The following is a 21,060-nucleotide window of genomic DNA, read 5'->3' as shown; positions in this document are numbered from 1 at the left end:
GAGAGAAATATTTAACTACTAACCCATGCATGGATAAACTTACCTCTCAAGATAACAAGAGTACTAAAGAGTATCTAGTGTTTTCAACTTGAAACTACTTGAGACTTTAAAAGGGCAACATATTTAAACTACTGCTATGGAAATCAGGGTGTAAATGGAACTCATTTGCTTTTTTTGGCTCTGAAGTTTAATTAAAAAACCCCCACAACAACAACCTATAGATCAGACACCAAAATTTAGGCTGTACACATCAGACTGACAGAACACAGAAGAGGCAGGGCCATACTTTTCCATGAAACAAAAAACTGAGACAGGGTGGAAGATCAGAAGGTTATACATCTCCTAGCAACTGTGTGCCATCCCCATGGAGATTTTGAGAACTCTGGCCTTAAAGAAAAAAACTAGGAAATATCCAATTTAGCTTGATGTAATACATTGATTCGCTTCATTTCAATTAAGACTATATATGTAAATATATATATGAAATATATATATCAGTGAATATGAAAATCCTAATTATGGTACAAATACTTACAGAACAACTCGACTGTTATTTTGCACAGACATTCACTGAACCTGCACTTTATGCGGTGAACAAATTTAATGAACTTGGAACTTTTTAAGAATACCAATTAACTTCAGGGTCGGGGCTGTTACCCGCTTTGCCAAACACAGACATCTATTGTTACTGCTGTCTCATTTAGCAGGCTTAAAAAAAAAATATCCCCGCGAGGGCAAGATCCAGCAGTGAAACAAGGCAGAAGAATATCACGCTCACTCGAGAAAACCTGAAAGCAAGTTCACAACCTAAACCCAACAGGCCTCTCACACTAAAAGTGACGTGCCACTCTGACACTTAATTTAATGCATCTCCTTGAAACCTGAGACGGCTAGACGCCACACGCAATAACCTATCACAGAATATGCACAACCACTCTCCTTAAAGAGCTCAATTTGCAGCGTTTTTAATAGCTGTTTCCCTTTCAAGTCAAACATCAAAAGGAAACACTCCAACACACACAAACACACACACTTACCATTTTGGTTGTGTTCCGTCGGCTCTGATACCTTCCTCAGCGGTAGGACGACGGCATCGCCGGGCACCCGGGGACTTTCCACATACTTGGGCTTCCGGACTGGACCTGAAAAGGGAAAGATCTCTAATATTTTTTCCCAAGTGGAAAGCAAGTTTCAGAATATGCACAGCGGACCAGAACACACACTACTTGACGCAGACCGTACACTGCTACGAGAGCTACTGTAAAGACACCAAACTCTCTTGTAGTTCTACTCTTGCAATCGGGGAGTGGAAGCGGGGGGAGGAAAGGCAGTAACAGAAAGGTCTAGCCAGGCTCACTTTTTGGAATGTAAACTCTGGGGCGGAACAAAAGCAGCTCGCTTGCTGCGATGCTCCCGAAGCAGCCTCCAGCATATGGAAAGACAGTGACTTTGACATGTTCAAAAAAGCCACACACAGCTCCGAGGTGGCCCCTCTAGGCAGAACCTTTTGTTTCCCTCCCCAATTTGGAGATAACCCTGTTTGCTGGTATAATCTTTGAAGCCAAGAGGGCGAGGATTACAAAGCAGACAGCTTGAAACGTTGAACACTCTAAATGCTTCAGCCCTGGCAGCTTTATATTACTGGGTGTAATGTATACGTTTCCAAGCAAATGACGCGCGATGTGATGTAGGGGAGGAAAAGAAAACGAGAAGGCTCTTCAGATGGCTTTTCTCGATACATTTTCCTTTCTCCTTTCCTCTTCTTCGTAGTCAGCATCTTTGCCAACGAAATAAAAACATTCTAGGTATTTCATAACAATCTCTTTCTGTGCGTGCGTGGTGGTGATGGCGAACGTTACATCAAATGTCAGCAAATCACTGCCCAATTTGCTACTTTCACTCAACGTATTTTAACGAGGTAGCGCGCATTACAGAACGCGGCAATTGCAGGAAATATGAAATGTATAATAGAATTTGTAGCCCCTGAAATAAAACCACAGTGAGTCCAACAGTGCCATCTAAGGGCCCTTTAGGGAGAAACTCCAAATAGCATGGAAATTGCTTTACTTGAACAAGTCAATTGTGCTGCCCTATTAAGCTAGTGGTGTTGAACATCCTAACCTTGTGTACCACAGAACCAGGGACTCCCAGCACATATGCAGTAAGGCACCAATCAACATGCAGTGCCAACAAGATCACCACAAGGTCATCTCAGGCACACTTCAACTAATTTTCACACAATGCATAAGCGCACACACACACACACACACACACACACACACACACCAACATCTTCCTAAGCATGATTTCATACAGCCAGCATTTGGAAGGCTTGCAAGCTGAGTCCATGTAGATAAAAGCCCCCCAAAGGAAAAAACAACTGAGAACTGTTTTATGAAACTTGTTTTAAACTTCTAAATATTTTCTGTGGTTTTTAATGCTCTGGCTGGGGTTTTAATGGTTCGTTAATAGTTAATGACTCTTATGCTGTTTTAGATTTTATTACTTTTTTTTAAAGCCACCTTGAGCATGGTCCTCTGGAGATATGCCATAGAAACTGTCCGAATAAACAATTTTAGATAGACAGAAAGAGGGCAGCAAGGACAAGAATTAAAAAGAGGGGAGCAAGGACAAGAATTAAGCGTCCCAGACCACAGAGAAACACCCTAACTACATAACCACTGGGACGGGGGAGAGAATATTCTTTAGGCCTCCTGGGGCCTCAATCCGTTCACACCCCCAGCTTTCTCCATGCGCAAGCACTCTCATGGATCTCTACTACAAAGAGATCCATTATATTCTGAAAGATTTGTGTTTTAATAACATCTGAGGTGAGTACCAAAGTAGGAAGAGGTTCCCTGTCTGCTAACCATCATAAGAACACAGATAACAGAATTGCAGCTTTTAATTATTACTCTTTGGCAGTGGAAATAACTAGAATTCTATCCTTCAGTGTGTGTCTGTGGGGGCGTTTCATTGATTCCAGTGGTATTTTATCATTCTGCTCTTTAATCTTACACATTCTCTTTCATAGAAGTCACATTACACATGAACACATGAAGCACTCTTATACTGAAAAGGACCAATGGTCCATCAAGGTTAGCATTGTCTACTCAGACTGGCAGTGGCTTTCCAGGGTATTGGGTAAGGTTCTTTCACGGCACCTCCTACTTGATCCTTTTCACTGGAGATGGCAGGGATTGGACCTGGGACCTTCTGCATGCAAAGTTGATGCTCTACCACTGTGCCTTGACCCCTCCCCATTTCAATTACACCACTGCATTGGCTCAAGCCCCGAATAAGTGAAGGATTTAGACTAAATGCTATGGCTTTCCCACAACACCCCAATACAGTCCAAATGCCCCCCTTATGGTGATGGTGTCCTGCTGGTCTAGTTTACTGCCAATATAACAGTACTGCGACACTGGTGTAAATGCACTATACTGCGTTGCTTCTCATTCTACCACTCCAACTGGGTTTAGGAGGAATCTTACCCTATACCCTCAGGTCTACCCCTCTAGAATGAGAAAGACCCCTCTCCTGTCCCTGAATCTGACTCTTGAAAGGAACGCCCACCCTCTTCCTTCAACCATCAGCAACTATTACAGCTACAGAGCTGGGAGTATTGGGTGTTACCCAGTTGCCCTCCCCATCAAATGTCTTTTTACAGACGGTTTCGGTTGCTTAGTTTCAATGGTCACCATATTGAGGGAAGGTGTTTTATTTACAAATATATAACCACAAATTGCTCAATGGCATGCTTGAGAAAGAGATTGTCATTTAAAAAACCCCAGAACAAAACACAACAAAAGAAACCTTACCCATTAAAAGATCGGGTGGGGGGGAATCAATCATAACCTCCTACTTGTTCAGTTGTAGAGGAGGAGTTGCTCTTCCTTTACTCCTAGGAATTGCCACTATGCTGGTAGGCTGAATTGCATTGAGATTCACTGTCCCTGAACTCCTACTATTCTAGAATTCTATTAGAAGTATTTAATATTCATAGTACACTCACCCCCACCCAAAAAACCCACACACAACATGAAAGACAAGCCGGAATTAACTAAAGAGGATTTAAAAATTAAATAATCCATAATCCTCCTGTCTCTGAATTCATATTATACTGAACACTGTGTTCTTACATTCTTGTCTTTGGGTTATTGAACATTTTTTTCTTAAAAGTACATAGAGGTTTTATGGTAACACTCTTCCGTGCTGAAACTCAAATGTCACCCCCTGGGTGTAAAATAAAATACAGTTTAATATGTAGGCCAGCCAAACAGCTAATAAACTTATTATTAGAAATGCAAACCCTCCCTTTCTTACACTAAATGCTAACTAATCTAAACATTCTAGATTTATCTGAAGAAGTGAGCTGTGACTCAAGAAAGATCATACCCTGCCAGATATTTTGTTAGTCTTTAAGGTGCTACTAAACTCTTGCTCTTTTCTACTGCTACAGACAAACACAGCTAGCCATCGTAACGACAACAAGCCTTTCTTACTTCCTTATATAAGCGGGATCCAATTCACACACAAAAATGTAACATTCACTACTCATTATTGCCAGTACCAGATCAAAGTCTATTTTGATCTCTATGTTTCTACAAGCTGCATAAAGTAGGAAAAACTATTAATCCTTGAGCACTCCATGGATTGGTATATTATTCTCCAGGTAAAGGTTGTCCCCCTGTGCAAGCACGGGGTCATTACTGACCCATGGGGTGAAGTCACATCATGACATTTACTAGGCAGTCTATGTTTACAGGGCTGTTTGCCATTGCCTTCCACAGCTGTCTACACTTTATCCCCAGCAACCTTGAGCCTGCTACCTGAAACCAACTTCCATCGAGATCGAACTCAGGTCATGAGCAGAGCTTTGACTGCAGTACTGCAGATTACCACTCTGTGCCACGGGGCTTATTATTATTATTATTCTCTAAGTATGTTATTATTTTTAGAATTCCTGTAGGGTTTTCAATGCAAGAGACATTCAGAGGTGGTTGCCTGCTTCTGCATCATGCCCCTGGTATTCCTTGGAGGTCTCTCATCCAAATACTTGCCAAGATCAAGGCTAAGAGTTTGCGACTGGCCCAAGGTAACCCAGTAAGTTTCCATGGCCGAGTGAGGATTCGAACCTGGGTTTCCCAGAATGTACATTTGGAATTGCAATGCTCACTTTCAGTCATGTCATGCGGGCTGGCCTTAACATGATTGCTGTGGGTGGGGGGCTGGCAGGGGAATATCCTGGCCACCCTCATATATATGTAGTTTATATCCAACAAATAATGTTATCATTAGCACAACATATTTTGTCCAACACAGAGCTTACAGGAAACAACTTCCCAAACTCTCTCATATGTTGGTTTCCTGCTTGATTTTGATTGTTTTAGATCTGAAATTCAAAATCTGATCCCCATAAGCGATACACACAGTTTAAAGAGTCTATCAGAAAGAGACCCCTTTGAAACCATCCCAATCTGCTTTTATAACATTCAGGAACAGACTCAATTCAAAACAGAATGTCTTCCTATGAAAGTGATCCTGGTGTCTATATTTTCAAAAATTTATCAGTTTCTTTAACTTGATGCACAAGATGGAGGAATCTGAGGCAAACGAGAATCCAAATGAGTTAGAAACCATGTCAGTTTCTAAGATCTCACCTTGCAACTATATAGTAAGAATACAGTTCCTTTTCCTTTCCTTTATGCTCCATTCCATTCTTTATGCTCGTGGACCAACAGGTCATAAGCAACACAAATTCAATACATTCAATACAAATAATACATAAATAACCATACATACAAAAATATAATATCTAAACAGTTAAAAAGAGGTTTCATTAAAAACCAAGAATACAGCAATATGCGTTGTGACAAATTTCCAGATAGCATTCCTGGGCCAATAGCTGAAGATGTTCTGTATTCTGATACACTCTAAAGATCTTTTCCAACATCAAATCTTAAAGAGTGGTGCTAGTTTAGTAATCCAATCAATCGCAGCAGCAATGCTATTACAACTGACATAGCTATCAACAGAGATTTAAAGCTGTGGGAATTCACTGTAACAACATTATTTTTAAAACACTATTTTTAAAGGATTTCATCTATCATTCTGAAAGACAAAGTACTTTTCTAGTTCATGGGTTTAAACTTCTTAAACGTTTTTCTGAAACACTTCTTTTGGCATAGATATGCGCCACAGGAGATCTAAATCCACCTTATGCTGTTTCGGCATCACTGTGTATGAAACCTTACCACCACCACCCCAGAAGCAAAGCCCTCCTCACCCCAACACCAAGATGGCACTCTGAGCAGAATTCGTAATTTTCCCGTCCATTTTATCCTCAGCAACCTTACTTGAGCCTAAGAGAAAATGATTGACTCAAGAACAACCAGTGAGTTCTGGGGTAGGGAGCGGATTTGAATGTGGCTCTCCCCACTCCTAGCCCTTTGCGGTCTGAATCCAACGCTAACCCTCTAGGCAGGAAATGCCTGGTTTGTATTTGGTTAGAGTCCAATATAGACCACAGATCCACAAGACCACTGAAATTCCAGGGAGGGAAAGCAGGCACAAGTGAGCTGGCGGCACCCCTGCCTCTGAAAGAGGAAGGTTGAGAGTTCAGTCTAACAGGGGTGTGAATTAAGATCTGAGGAGATATCAGATATTTGGTCAAGATTCCTTTGTTTGGGCTGGAAAAAAAGGACTGGATAAATAAGATAATGGAATTGATGGAGATGGCTAAACTTACTGCTTATATTAATCAGACTGATAATGCACAATTTTGGGGGGAATGGGAGGTGTGGAGAATTTATTGTGAAAACTATTTTTTGATGGGTCAATTTAAAGGATACTCTTTGATTTAATCCCTTGCATTTACTTGGTATAATGGTTATAGTAAGATATTATATGAATATTAACTAGATAAAATAAGGTAAGTATAAAGTAATTAAACAGAGGGGGATTATACTGTTAGCAAAAGTACATACAATTTAATTTTAGACAGAAGAGAGTGTAGGGGAAGTCACTTTCTCTTTTATTTTTTGTATTAGAAACTTATTAGACTTTATTTTACATTTGTTAATTTTTAAAATGAAACAATGATTTATGATGTATGAAATGAGAAAACAATAAAAAAAATTATATAAAAAAAGATTCCTTTGTTTGGGGAACTGAGAATACAAAGGTGTTAGCAGACCAGCAGGGCTTGCTGGGTTTAGCGGGTCTCTAAATTGCAGCACAGAGCTTTTGTTGATATGTTATAAACCAGCCTGAGTGAGTGTTTTCTTGAAGCAATACTGTATAAAACTTAACATCCCACTACTCTGGTTTAAGTATTAATATCTACCTTAGTTGTGTGTGATTTTCCCCCCTGAAATATACTTTGATCTTGTTCACTCTTTAAAAAACAATCTTGTCAGTTTGCCTCAGTTATCAATCCAGGCTTGGGTGCAGAACCCCTTGATCTGTTATTTTTAATTTCCTGTTTGGAACCCTGGTGCAGCAGGGTAGATGGGAAATTGTATTGTGATAGAGCAGGAAATACTGTGAGGGGTGGTGTCTACCCCCGGGGAAGTGTGTCACAGCATGTTTAGAACCTATCTGACAGTCTCCACTGTAAAACAAGCCACTTTGGGTTTAATAAAGGGGCAATCCTATATAGGAGGGTCACACATGTTGAGACTGGATTGTGGTCATAGTATCTGAAAATCATGGGAGAAGATTAAAATATGTGGAAGAAATCAGAAGACAATATTTTTGAGGATTTTGAAGGGCAATTTTGGAACACACTGAACTATGGACAGCTCAAGTACAACATAATTAAAAATTCTTTAATACACAGCTCTTTTCTTTTTACAAATGGAGATGTTAAGAAAATATAAGCTCAATAGTTATTGTTTCTCACAAATCCAGCAGAGAGCTGCTTCACAGTAAAGCTGCTTTGTGCAGAAAATTCCTGTCCAAGCAACTTCACTAGAAGAACTACAGGAAACATACGGTACAAGAGCTTCTGGTAAAATGGAATTGTACAGGAGAAGCGCTTTTAAAAGGAATAAGGCAGTTGTTTATTATACTGTTACGTGTGTGTGTGTGTGTGTGTAAAGTGCCGTCAAGTTGCAGCCGACTTATGGTGACCCCTTATGGGGTTTTCATGGCAAGAGACCAACAGAGGTGGTTTGCCAGTGCCTTCCTCTGCACAGCAACCCTGGTATTCCTTGGTGGTCTCCCATCCAAATACTAATCAGGGCTGACCCTGCTTAGCTTCCAAGGTCTGACGAGATCGGGCTGTACCATGCTGCCTTCCCTCCTACTGTTCCTAATACTACTGTATAATTACCATCTTTTTACTCTGTTGCCTTCTGGTAATCCAGTTTTTGCATTGTTTAAAGTATGTCTTATACTTTTTTTACTGCATTATTATCTCATTTTGTAATCTGCCTTGAGTCCTTGAAAGGAGAAAGGAGGACTATAAAGAAATAAGTAGTTTATAAAATCAGATTAAGTTGTGTAGCTTTCAAAGATTTTGCTACTTGTTCTTCAAAATCCAACACCTTACCTTGAATTTGTTTATCTCCTTCAAAGTTGTTGCTTGGCTTCCGAAGGGAAAAATCCACGTTTCACATGATAAGCAGAAGACACACACAAAAATCTATATTTCCATCCTCACATACATACACCCAAATCATGGGGAAAGGGTCGGTCTATTTGCTGATTCAAACTCTACTCACTGTTAAGGGTGCTTAGGAGGATAGGCTTCCATCATAAATGCATTCACCCTGGCATACTGCAATCTCTGAGATGGGATTAGAGAAACATTAGATTGAATGCAACCAGCTTTTCCCCTGACGCAAGAGGGAGAGATGATCTCGCCTGATTCCCTTTCTTGCTGAAGCTCCATCTTCATGATTCCCAGCATATCTTTAGGTTTAAAGGGGCATCCATCGCATCAGTGCAAAAACTGACAGGATTCAACTCACTGTGTCCCCCTTTCCTATGACAAGTACTGGTGAGACTGCCTCTTGCTCTTTTCTCTAAAGGTAAAGGTCCCCCATGCAAGCCCTGGGTCATTCCTGACCCATGGGGTGATGTCACATCCACACGTTTGCTAGGAACTTTGTTTACGGGGTGGTTTGCCAGTGCCTTCCCCAGTCATCTTCCCTTTACCCCCAGCAAGCTGGGTCCTCATTTGACCAACCTCGGAAGGATGGAAGGCTGAGTCAACCTGTAGCCGGCTACCTGAAACCAACTTCCGTTGGGATCGAACTCAGGTTGTGAGCAGAACTTGGACTGCAGTACTGCAGCTTACCACTCTGCGCCACGGGGCTCTTGTGCTCTTTTCTCTACAAGTTCAAATTTCTTTATATAATCAAAAGGATAAACCAGAGCTAAACAAATTCGTGGATGAAAGAAAACTAAGGAGTGTTCTTTGGGGACAAACAAAAGATAAGCTCTTATTTGCCAGCTCCCAGCTGGTTTCCAACAGCACAACAGGTTTTCAAGGGAATAAACCTTTATGGTAGGAATACTCTGTTGCTCCTTAATACTCCACTGCAATTCAGGCCAGCTGAGGTCACTACTATCACACAAACAAAATCACACCTTTATACTTGGTGTTAGATAGTCCAGAAAGACCATCAGAGTTATTGATGCAAGAAACATAAGACATACACTGTAGGAATTTGGTAAGGTAGATGGTTAAGGACTGCCATCTGCACTAAGAGATTCTGAGTGGGCATACTTCTAGCATTCAGTCCTTGGCTATCAGATGGCAGAGTGCATTCTGTGAAAGTTGGCTCAGTACCTCTGCTGGAGGTTATCCTGATAGTTTTAAGATGCATTTTTCTACTTTTTTAGTATACAGCAGGATCAGGAAAGAGGGCTGCTTTATTAGTTGTATGTTTTACATTGCATAAGTGAACAAGGAAAGACAGAAAGGTTATAGGAGAGACAGAAGTGATGTATATATTTTAAAATAAGCATAATATACCAGCAGAGGGTGCTACTTCAATATTTATTTGAACATAAATAAAACCAATAGCTAGGCCTGCTAAGAATAAAAGCAACTCTATAATGTACTCCATATAAACAGAAACCACATCCTTTCAAAAGACAATTGTTCTGTTCTCTTTACTGCAAGCAATACTATAATTAGATACAGTAAACAAGAACAATGATGGACAGGCACTCTAAATCAAGAACAGATTAATAAACTAGAAATGGTGAAATGCCTACTCCAAAAGGAGTGTCATTTGAAGGTAGAAAGCTTCCACTTAAAATGTTTTTTCATAGCTATAGGAATAGGGGAAACTCAAATGTTGAGGTCACCTTTTCTTTCAGCTACAGTTAAAATTACTCACTAGCATTTCTCAAGGACAGACATAAACATTCCACATTAACATAAAAGAGAACTGCATCTATTAAACTTTTCATGGACTCAACAACAAAATGCAACTTCAGGGAGGAAAAAAACTTCACAAATGAAAATTCTAAAAGGATTACAAAGCAGTTAAGGAGCCCAATTGACTGAATTTTTCAAAAGTAATTCATTGTCCTCCTACTCCAAAAGTAATTAGCTTATTCTATTTGAACTAGGGGAAAAAATGCACCAAAAGAGAAGCAATAAAAACAAGTACTGCCAAAAAAAAGCCCTTACTATTCCATCCATTTACTATCGGGAAAAGACACACGTGTACTAACCAGAATAAGCGATCAGCCTGAACTTGAAGAAATCACCAACATAAAGATAAGGCCCATATCTGGGCCTTTTCTTCAAAACAAAATAAATGATGAAGCCAAACTAACATATGTAATTCCAACCGATTCCAATTCAAGCCTTAAGTACCCGCTTAATTCAGTATACCAAGTATTCTGAATTACCAACTAAACAAGGCTCAAGTGCTCAACTTTGGCTAGATCGTACCTAAAATGATTAGTTCATTAAAGGTAAGGACCTTAATAGGATTCTTAGCAGATTTGCTTAAGATTGCTCTTTTAGTAACACAACACTAAACCTTCTTGAAAAGTTTCCAGTAGCCATCTCCCTAATTCCAGGAAATACAGTTAGGCTTTATGTACTTTATAACAAACTGTAATGAAATCAAAAGTCTGTGTCAAGTTTGTCACATTTACAGCCCATTCCTGAAAATGCGGCGAGCGGAGTCGGCGGGGAAGAGGCGCGGAGAAGAATTCTTGCTTTCTTTCCCAGTTGCGCAGAAAGACAGGGTTACCCACCATACATACCATGGGATTGCACCAAAGTTTAGTTTCAAGTCTTTGGGTTGGAACCCACTTAAAAAATTCAGCTAACAAAAGAGGGAGAAGATCTGTGTCAATCCCGCCCTTCTGCCACTTTCAATACTTTGCAGTGGAAAAGGTATAAATGTTTCCAATAAATAAAAAGTACATTCAGTCAGAATTCAATTCCATATGCCAGATGTTGTCCTCTAGAGATCTTGCCAGATAATCTGGCAAGGTTCAAAAACGGCAACTTTTCTAGGACTATGTAAGTATGTCTTCATAAAATTAACTACAGGCACATGAACAGTCCTTAATTTCCTAAAAGTCTTAACATATGGAAACCTTTGAGATGGATGAATTATTTGCAAGAACAGGAACTGTAATGCTCTGCCTCTTATGTGGGTGGATTTCCCTCATCCTGTTTGATTGCAACATTGACCAGTGTTCAAATAAAAAGCAAAAAAAATTTTTTTTCCATCTTACACTTGTGGGATGAAAGGAAGCGTGAGCACAAAGTCTTCCAAGCGAACAAATGGCCTATATTTTACAATCTCCCCTGGAATTTTGTACACCATTTTAAGAGATGCAAGTAGTAAAGAGAATACTGTAATTTTCTCTGAAGGCTTATCCACATATTCTAAGAGCCCTGTTCCTCTTATATAGGTCAGGTGCAGATGTCATGCTACTGACCTCTTTAGTACAGTTAAGAAATCAAGGACGTACTTTGAGCTCACCTAATTTTCTCCAGCATGGATTTCATCCTCCTTCCCTTAACAATACTATAGTGTTACATCTTCATATGATTAACATTGTCTGGATTTCCTCTTCAACAAGAATCTCGAATCTACTTCAAGCCCCAGTTTTAATTTATACTCACAAGGTGAAGGCTGGTTCTGACTCATTACAAATTCTGTTCATATGCCAATATGAATACAAAATTCTCAGTAATACACACAGAAAAATAAATAAGGCAGTATCACACCCAAATTAATAAAGGAATAAAGGGGAGAAAGCATTATCTTGTAAAAGACACAGCAGTATATAACACAATCAAGGGAAAAGCGCTCTTTTAATTTAATAATAGAATTAAGAGGAAACAGTTATTTTTAATTTAACAAAAACTTCATTTCTAATAAGGAAGACTAAAGTCATTTCCTCTCACATTAGAACAGACTGACATAAATTCAGATCCAATGAGCTATCAATTTGGGGTGCACACATGCGCACACACATATATACACATACAAAGTGATTAATATGATCTTAGGATTCTTGATACTAGCTCTTAAAGGTGTTGGGATTAGATTTCATCATGGCTATGAATTCTTGTGACAATGCCAGCTTTTCAAAAGGCCAGAATGCATTTTTCCTAAACCACAGTGAAGTATAGGCATTATATAGAGTGAGCTCCTTTCATATTAGAAAGGGTCACTTTTAAGCATCAAAAACTACAGTTTAATCCTTTTATTTCAGGAGATACTTTAAACAGATTTTCCAGTACTCTGTTGAGAAGCACAGCAAAGGGAAATGTGTGCCTACAAAGGGGAATACGTAAAGAATTGCAGAGAGGGGTGGGGGAGACAACAAAGCAGCAAAGGAGTACTTGCTGCTCTCCCTCTTGCCCTCCCCATTTGCCATTCTTGCTACTCTTCTGTTCCAATATACCCCCTTCCTGCCCCTCCTCTTTCCCTATTTCCACACACCACTTCTTGCCCCTCTTCCGTTTGCTGTTCATCTCCTGACCCCCTGTTCAATATCTCTTTTGACTACTTGGTTGTACTCCCTCACACTTACACACACACACACACACACAGCCACAGTTGTACTGCTATCCACTTTTTCTGGAGAGGGGCTGTAGCTCAGTGGTAGAGCATCTGCATGACATGCAGAAGGTCCCAGGTTCAATCCCCGGCATCTCCAGTAAAAGGGACTAGGCAGGTAGGTGATGTGAAAGACCCCTTCCTGAGACCCTGGAGAGCCGCTGATGGTCTCAGTAGACAATACTGACTTTGGTGGACCAAGGATCTGATTCAGTATAAGGAAGCTTCATGTGTTCTTTCAGAAAGGGAGAATTTACAAATACCAATCTATGTCTGAACAAGTATGCACATATCTTGACGCTCACCCAGGCAACACATAGATGCAGAATCAATTAGCTTATTACCAACCACACAGCATGCATAAACAAAATACCAATAATAAATGCCTCAAGCAACTGCCGTCCACAGTTCACAACCAAACACTAAAAGATACACTGTATATATAAAACAAGTAATTAAAAATGCATGTACTAAAGCATGCTTGAATTTTTAATGGCAAAAGAACTTCTTTTGTAAATGAATGCTTTTTACTCTACCAGACCCAAAAGTTTACTTTGTCATGCTCCCCTTATGCACATGGTAAAAAAACCTGTTAGTAAGCAGTCAAAAAGCTAACACACATGAAAAAACTAAACAGATGTACCATGTTCTGAAATTATCTGTGTTACCATAGTCACTGCTACATCATCATCGTCGTCATAACAACAATAACAATAATAAAGTATTTTGGTAAATATTATACTAAATAAATATGCTGGTTTTATCTCTATGAATATTTGTAGAAAATTAAGAGCAGAGCATATTAGAATAATAAGATTCTGCATTGTTTTTACACTTGCAACTCCTTGTCACAACATTTCAAAAAGGAAGAGAAGCTTCTTTATGATTTAGAGATAGCATAAGGGGGTTATTTATCAAAAGTCAGATAAATAAGCCAGGATTACAGTACACATGATGATCTATTATATTATGCAGCCCTGTTAAACAGTGTCTGCCAATTGATGAAAATGTGAACAACTTGAAAATTTCTTGGATACCCCAAGGATTTTTCTTTTTGGTTTTTTATATGCCCTGGAGATAATTTCAAGAGTCAAATAAGGTCAACAAAGCTAGCTGATGTGCTTAGCTGAAGAAGCTTCAATCACTTTTAGAACAGGTAATTTCTTAAAAATTTCATTGCTAAGAAAAATATAATTTATCATCCCCGAAAAAAGAGATGCTTGAGTTGGTACTGTATAACAGTTGGCATAAGGCAGAGTTGACTAAAGTGAGCTCTTGACAGGTGCTTTATGAAATATTGATGCCCAAAAGGCAAGAGTACTTTGAAAGCTAAATATTCAGGATATATTATGAACACTGTTCCATGAAAACACACAGCAGTTAACCAATGGCAATGATGGCCATCATTTTGGCAAGTGCCTGGTAAGTCAAAAGAATTTTCTGCACCCTTAAGAGCTTTGCAGCACAAGTCCTGCAACTGACCTTTACTTTCATTTTCAGCTCAGGCTTTCAAAAGCAGGTGTCTTGGGCTGCCCTTTCTGCTTCCCTTTCCCTGCTGATATCTCCTCAACGAGAGTGGGAGATTACAGCACCTCTAGAATTCATCTTTGTTCCTGCTTTTGGCTGTTTATCAGAAAATAAGAGAGTTCTTTCTAAAATAAAATTTAAATTAGACTTCTGTCTGATTTCGGGGAAAAAAAACTTTTCCAAACAGCCAGGGAATTGCAATTATGTTCAATGTTCATATCATCCACACACTGCCAGCTAAAGCCTGGAAGCAAGTACTTTAATCTGCAATATAAGTACCACAATAGCGAGAAAATCAGCATGACAGCAACTGAACCCAAAAAAATGAGAGAATATGACTGAGAGCAAAATTGTTGGTTGACAAACACCACTGATTTGGGAGGTACTTCGCTAACCAAGCATTGAGTTGTTGTTTCAAAGTCAAGAATGGAGAAAGAGGTGTGTGTTTTTTTAACTACCTGGAGATTTTTTGCTTGCTCTAGATTGCATCAAGTAGGCATGACGAGGCAGCAAAGGTGATGATGGCAAAGACATAGAGACTCCTTTGGTCAAATTCATTCTGTAGGCATCTTCAGATACAGGCTGAACACCACCAGGGATGTCTGCATTGTGGCCAGAAGAGGCAATTATCTGTAGTGCGCTTTCTGAACATGAGTCACCTATTAGAAAGAAAGAAAATGAATACTTAACTGCAAATTCCTGCAAAATTAACCAAAACTATAAAAGCATTCACCAGTACCCTTGGCATCCCATGTTAGAAAAAAAAGTAGCAACACTAATTATCTGTTACCAGGGTCACCACATCCACTGGGGCACCCAGGAAGGCAATCACCCAGGAAGCCAGAAATGAAGGGGTGCCAACCAGCCCTGTTACCATCCATCCTGCCCACACCTTTCTCCTGCCACTGGGATCCAAGCAAGGGGGGAGCAGTGTCTGGGTGGCAAGCGGCCATTTGCACCCATCCCACCTAGAGCTCAGGCAGATGGCTTCTGGTGACAACAGCTCCCACCACTTCACATGGGGCAAGGGACCCCATTACTTAAGATGGCCCATGCCTGGAAGGTGCATTGGTGGGCCCTCTTCCACCTTCTTCTCCCACAGTGTGGGGAATGAGGAAGGCAGGTGGTGTCTTCCTGCCTCCCTGTATCATTGCAAACTCATTAGACATAACACCAGTACCATCATGATGAACTATCTAGAACCATGAACACATGAAGCTGCCTTATACTGAATCAGACCCTCGGTCCATCAAAGTCAGCATTGTCTACTCAGACTGGCAGCGGGCTCTCCAGGGTCTTTCACATCACCTACTCGCCTAGTCCCTTTTAACTGGAGATGCTGGGGATTGAACCTGGGACCTTCTGCATGTCAAGCAGATGCTCTACCATTGAGCCACACCCATATGGAGACCATATGTCTCCAAAAGTTACCAAATCCATCTTCAGCAGAACTAATAAACAGAGTCTTATGGGATACTACAAATTGTTGATGTCAGTTTCTGGGCAACACCTTCCTTCCTGTATTTTGTTCATCTTACTGTCCACATGCACACAGAAAGCTCAGTTAAACTGTATGTAAAGTGCCTTCAAGTCGCAGCCGACTTATGGTGACCCCTTTTTGGGGTTTTCATGGCAAGAGACTAAGAGAGGTGGTTTGCCAGTGCCTTCCTCTGCACAGCAACCCTGGTATTCCTTGGTGGTCTCCCATCCAAATACTAACCAGGGCTGACCCTGCTTAGCTTCTGAGATCTGACGAGATCAGGCTAGCCTGGGCCATCCAGGTCAGGGCTCAGTTAAACTAACAGTTAATAAATATTATTTCAAAAAATTAAAGTTTTCAGTTATTAATAAAGTAACAAATGTTATGAATTAATTACTGTAATATAGTTTTTAATATAATCTGTGATGTATTTACTTGAATTCATTGTATCTTTTGAATTTGTAAATATATATGCACTGCCTGTTCACCTTATTATTCCATGGGCTGCCAAGTGAAAAAAGGTTGGGAACCACTGTTCTAGAAGACAGGTACAAACAGTTGGATACTCAACTAGTTTTGTTGCTGCATTGCATCTATGCATGCAGTACTGTTGCAAATAAGTACTATCTGGTTCAGTTTTTTCAAAAAGATCATTCTGTACTAGTACACACATACACACATAAATTGTTCAACTGTGAGTAAACAAATGGGAATAACCCAAGAGATCATACACACCAACTCCTCAGCTTTTTCCCTGGAGTACAAGCCCCTTATTCTTCCCAGGCAGCCTTAACTAGAATTAAATGTTACACTATCACTATTTACTGTGGTTACAGCCAATCACATTTCCCTCTTAATCTGGATTTGAGAACAGAGTTTGAAGTTGATCATGAAGCTGAATTATGGTGAAGCCAGGATTGTGGTTAAGAACAATTCTTATCTTCTATCTAAAATAGGCCCACAATGCTAACTATAACCACTGTAGTAAATAAATTCCATCATGTCTTGGAAAGCTTCTCCACATCATTATTTTCTGGTATATAAAAGCAATGGAAGACAACTATTTTCTTCTGACCTTACTAATGAAGAACAGCCACACAATGGACACTGATGCCTGTAAATAAATGCCTTTGGTGAAAAATAAATGGCATGGCTTTGTGAGATGTATTTTTATAGAGTATTACACCACCATACTAACTATTATAGGTAATAGGTAAGAACATGACCTGTAAGCTGAGGATCTGGTTCAGATCTCAGCTCAACAATGAACTAACAGATTGGAGCAACCTTACACTTTTCTGGCCTCCCAATACTATCCACAATATGGGGCTACTGAGCTAAACAAACAATGCATGCAGAACAACGATTTTAGATGTTGTGTAAAAATAAAGGGGTATGAAGTACTACTCTAAGGGTGCTTGGAATACAACTGTATTCTAAAAAAAAGCACTAGCTAACACAAGTTAAAAGGGACTGAAACAGGCAATCTCTTTCCAAATTAGTAACTCTTATCTAGACTGTTTACTTCCTTTTGGATAAATACAGTCAACCGCACCCATTTTTTTCAGTACTTGGCTACCTGCCAGGGGCTTTCCTGAAACAAATGTTTCCACATGTCTGGATCCTACTGAGCTGTCAGGAGACCCTCAGGACAGGAGTGAGGAATCTAAATATGCCCCTTTCTTGCCCTACTGTTCTCTAAGTGCAAATCTAGGTGAATACACGCAAGCTGGCAAAGGGCACTTTCACACATCCTGAATAATGCACTTTCAATCCACTTTCAATGCACTTTAATGATGGTTTGCAAGTGGATCTCACAGTTCCACACAGTAAAATCCAGCTGCAAAGTACATTGAAAGTGGATTGAAAGTGCATTATTCAGGATGTGTGAAAGCGCCCAAAGAATGAAAAGCATCTATAGCACAATGCCAACTAGCGTTTTAAATCCCAGAAAAAATACCAGTAGGCTGAATGTTTTTTAAAAAAACATTTAGCCATTTTAACATGTTATTTCATTCCTTCACAGAGGTTTGGCATCTGATTCATTCTCCATATGCTTAGCTTCAGTAATGGTACTCCCAAGACTATTCACCATGTCCCTTCTTGAGGTGGATGTTCCAAGATGGCTTTTTATAGAAGCCCCCTCCTCTCTATTATCTTCTCCTACTCCCACACACAGTTATTACCCAACTTTTGTTTTCCTCCTTTTAAATACCCAGTCCTAACATATAACATAAACGATAAGTCCTATTACCTGCTGTACAAAGGCTTGTCAGCTCTGATAGCAACATAACAGAAGGCAATTAAGACAGATTTTTTAAAAAAAACCTCTCCATCTTAGGCTCTTTCGAACTTCCAGTATCTGTTAATTTATTGTGCTAATAACACAGAGGTTTGTTTGTTTAAAAGCAGGTATCTGTGAATGAGAGCTGCAACAACCATATTTTAAATTAGTAAATTATGACAAAGGAGGAAAAAATATCTGTATTTTAATTTTATACCATCGTTAGAATAGAAAGTGAACCACATGGCAGAAAAAAACAAGTATTTCATTATACAGCTAATTTTAATTGAAATACTGCTTCTGAAGAAACCTAATGGCCCAATGTCGTAAGAGGCTTGATAAAATGATAGCTGCTACAGACGTGCAAAATGAAATGGACGTTAACTAAGATTTGTTAGAAATTGTGATGTCTCAAAAGTGAAGTCAGTACTGTTCCCTTGTGTGACCAACAGCCCCAAATCCTATGGTTGAATCAAGAAGATTTTTGCTATACATCTCCTTGCACTAATGCAAGGTCACTGTGAGCCAATTACAGTCATCAGGCAGCCATCTGTTGGCCATCCTACCACTTAGGGTGGTGGCCATCCCACCACATCTGGCATCAACCAGAGCCTGGGCCTTTTCCATTATGGCTCCGGCTCTGTGGAATGGGCTCCCTAGTTTTCCCGAAGCTTTTGAGGGGATTCGAATGACATGCACCTTTTAATGAGGAGAGCGAGGAGAGATGTGGGGCTTGCTATTTTATTTTTGGTTTTAACTGAAAACGTTTTTAACTATTATCGTAAGCCTCCTTGAACCATAAGGAAAGGTGGGATATAAATGTTGTAATAAATAAATAAATAACTTGGTATTTATTCAATGATGGCATAAGAACACAACAATTACCTTGTTGGATTAGTTCAAGTTCTGGTTGTGTCCAAAAATTGGTGAGGCAGGTGCCATTAAAAGGGCAGGCTCCGGTGGGGAATGACGAACTGGATTGGGTCTACTATGCTGGAGGAAAGAGTACTTAATTTTTCCTCTCAGGACAACTCTCCCAGTAAATCACTCCAATGAAGCTGCGGGGGGGGGGGCAGATTCAATAGGGACAGCTGTGTTTTCTTTACACTGTGACTGTCAGCTTGGGAGGCAACTTAAGAACATAAGAAAAGTCCTGCTAGATCAAACTAGTCAAACTTGTCAAGCATCCTCTCTCACACAGTGACTTACCAGTTACTCTGGCAGGCCAACAAAAGTACACAGAGACTGAGGCTTTCCCTTGATGTTGCCTGGCACTGGTATTCATAGGCTGACTGCCGCCGAATATGATGGTTACCTTTAGTCATCATGGCTAACAGACCTCCATGAATATGTTTAATCCCATTTTAAAGCTGTCTATGCCTGTGACCATCCCTACACCCTCTGGCAGCAAATTCCACATCTTAATCACTCAATGAGTAGGGAAGTATTTCCTTTTGTTCTGCCTGAATCTGCAGTCCATTAGCTTCTTTGGATGCCCCCAAATTCTAGTATTTGGGGAGAGAGAGAAAAAGTTCTTTGTCCACTCTCTCTACCCTGTGCATAATTTTACAAACCTTTATCATGTCTCCCTTTTTTCTCATCTGAAAAGTCCCAGATTCTTCAGCCTTTCCTCATAGTGAAGGTGCTCCAACCCCTTAATCAACTTAGTTGCCCTCTTCTATATTTTTTCCAGCTCCGCAATGTCCTTTTTGCCTTTTTCACTGCTGCTGCATACTGGGTTGACATTTTTATTGAGCTATTCACTACAACCTTAAGGCCTCTTTCCCTCTCAGTCTCAGCACATTCCACCCCTATTACCATGTACTTAAAACTGGGATTTTTGTTTCAATGTGCATCACCTTACACTTGCCTGTATTGAACTTCATTTGCCACATTGTTGACCACTCACCCAACTTGAGGAGATCCTCCTAGAGCTCTTCATGATCGGCCTTGGATTTCACCATCCTCAATAATTTTGTGTCATCTACAAACTTGACCACTACACTACTCACCCCCAATTCCAGATCATTTATGAAAACATTAAATATCACTGGCTCCAATACTGATCCTTGTGGACCCCACTGCTTCACTCCATTGATAGACCTCTCTATTTATTCCTACTTCTCTGCAACCTGACCTCTTAACCCAAGACTGCCAAGCTTACTCATGAGCAGCAAGTGGGAATCGCCCAAGCTCCAAGATGCCCTCCTCCTCAAAGCGAGAACCAATTTGTTTAAAAGCTGTTTTGACACCTTTTTGATATTAAGTGATAGCGGTGTGGTTCTCTTTTGGTTCAAAAGAAGTCTGTCTCTTTTGTACAGATTTGGCATGTCCCAGAAATTCCCTCAGTGCCTGACAAATCTAAAACCCTTCCTCCCAGCACCACTTTTAATCTACATATTGAGACCCCTAAAATTTGTGCCTGTCTAGCTGGCCCGGCACATGGAACCAGTAGCAATTCTAAGAATGCTATCTTTGAGGGCCTGGTCTTTAACTTTCTGACTAGTAACATAATTTTTTTCTGCCAAGACCACAGGACTTCATTTCCAAATGTCATTGGTGCCAAGGTACATCACAACTGTTGGCTTCTCTCTAGCACTACCAACCTATCTAGACAGCATGTGATGTCTGCAACCTTCACACCAGGCAGGCAAGCCAGCAAACAGTACAAATATTTGTCACGGACCCCGCTCTCTATATTCCTGACAAAT

The 21,060-nt window shown here is 40.1% G+C and overlaps 1 protein-coding gene across 1 annotated transcript in view; it reads right to left on the bottom strand.

The window, feature by feature from the left end:
• Nucleotides 1-21,060, bottom strand: part of TANC1 (tetratricopeptide repeat, ankyrin repeat and coiled-coil containing 1) — a 110,881-nt gene that overhangs the window by 77,330 nt on the left and 12,491 nt on the right. The window contains exons 2-3 of the mRNA XM_056861258.1: nt 15,044-15,244; nt 1,038-1,142 (exon numbers count right to left, since the gene is read on the bottom strand). Of these exons, the coding sequence (XP_056717236.1) occupies nt 1,038-1,142; nt 15,044-15,244 (306 nt within the window). The remainder of the gene's footprint in view (nt 1-1,037; nt 1,143-15,043; nt 15,245-21,060) is intronic.

The sequence above is a fragment of the Euleptes europaea genome, chromosome 15 (assembly GCF_029931775.1).
Source record: "Euleptes europaea isolate rEulEur1 chromosome 15, rEulEur1.hap1, whole genome shotgun sequence".
Taxonomy (NCBI): domain Eukaryota; kingdom Metazoa; phylum Chordata; class Lepidosauria; order Squamata; family Sphaerodactylidae; genus Euleptes; species Euleptes europaea.
The sequence above is the reverse complement of the archived record's forward strand: the minus strand, read 5'-3'. Positions and strand labels throughout refer to the sequence as shown.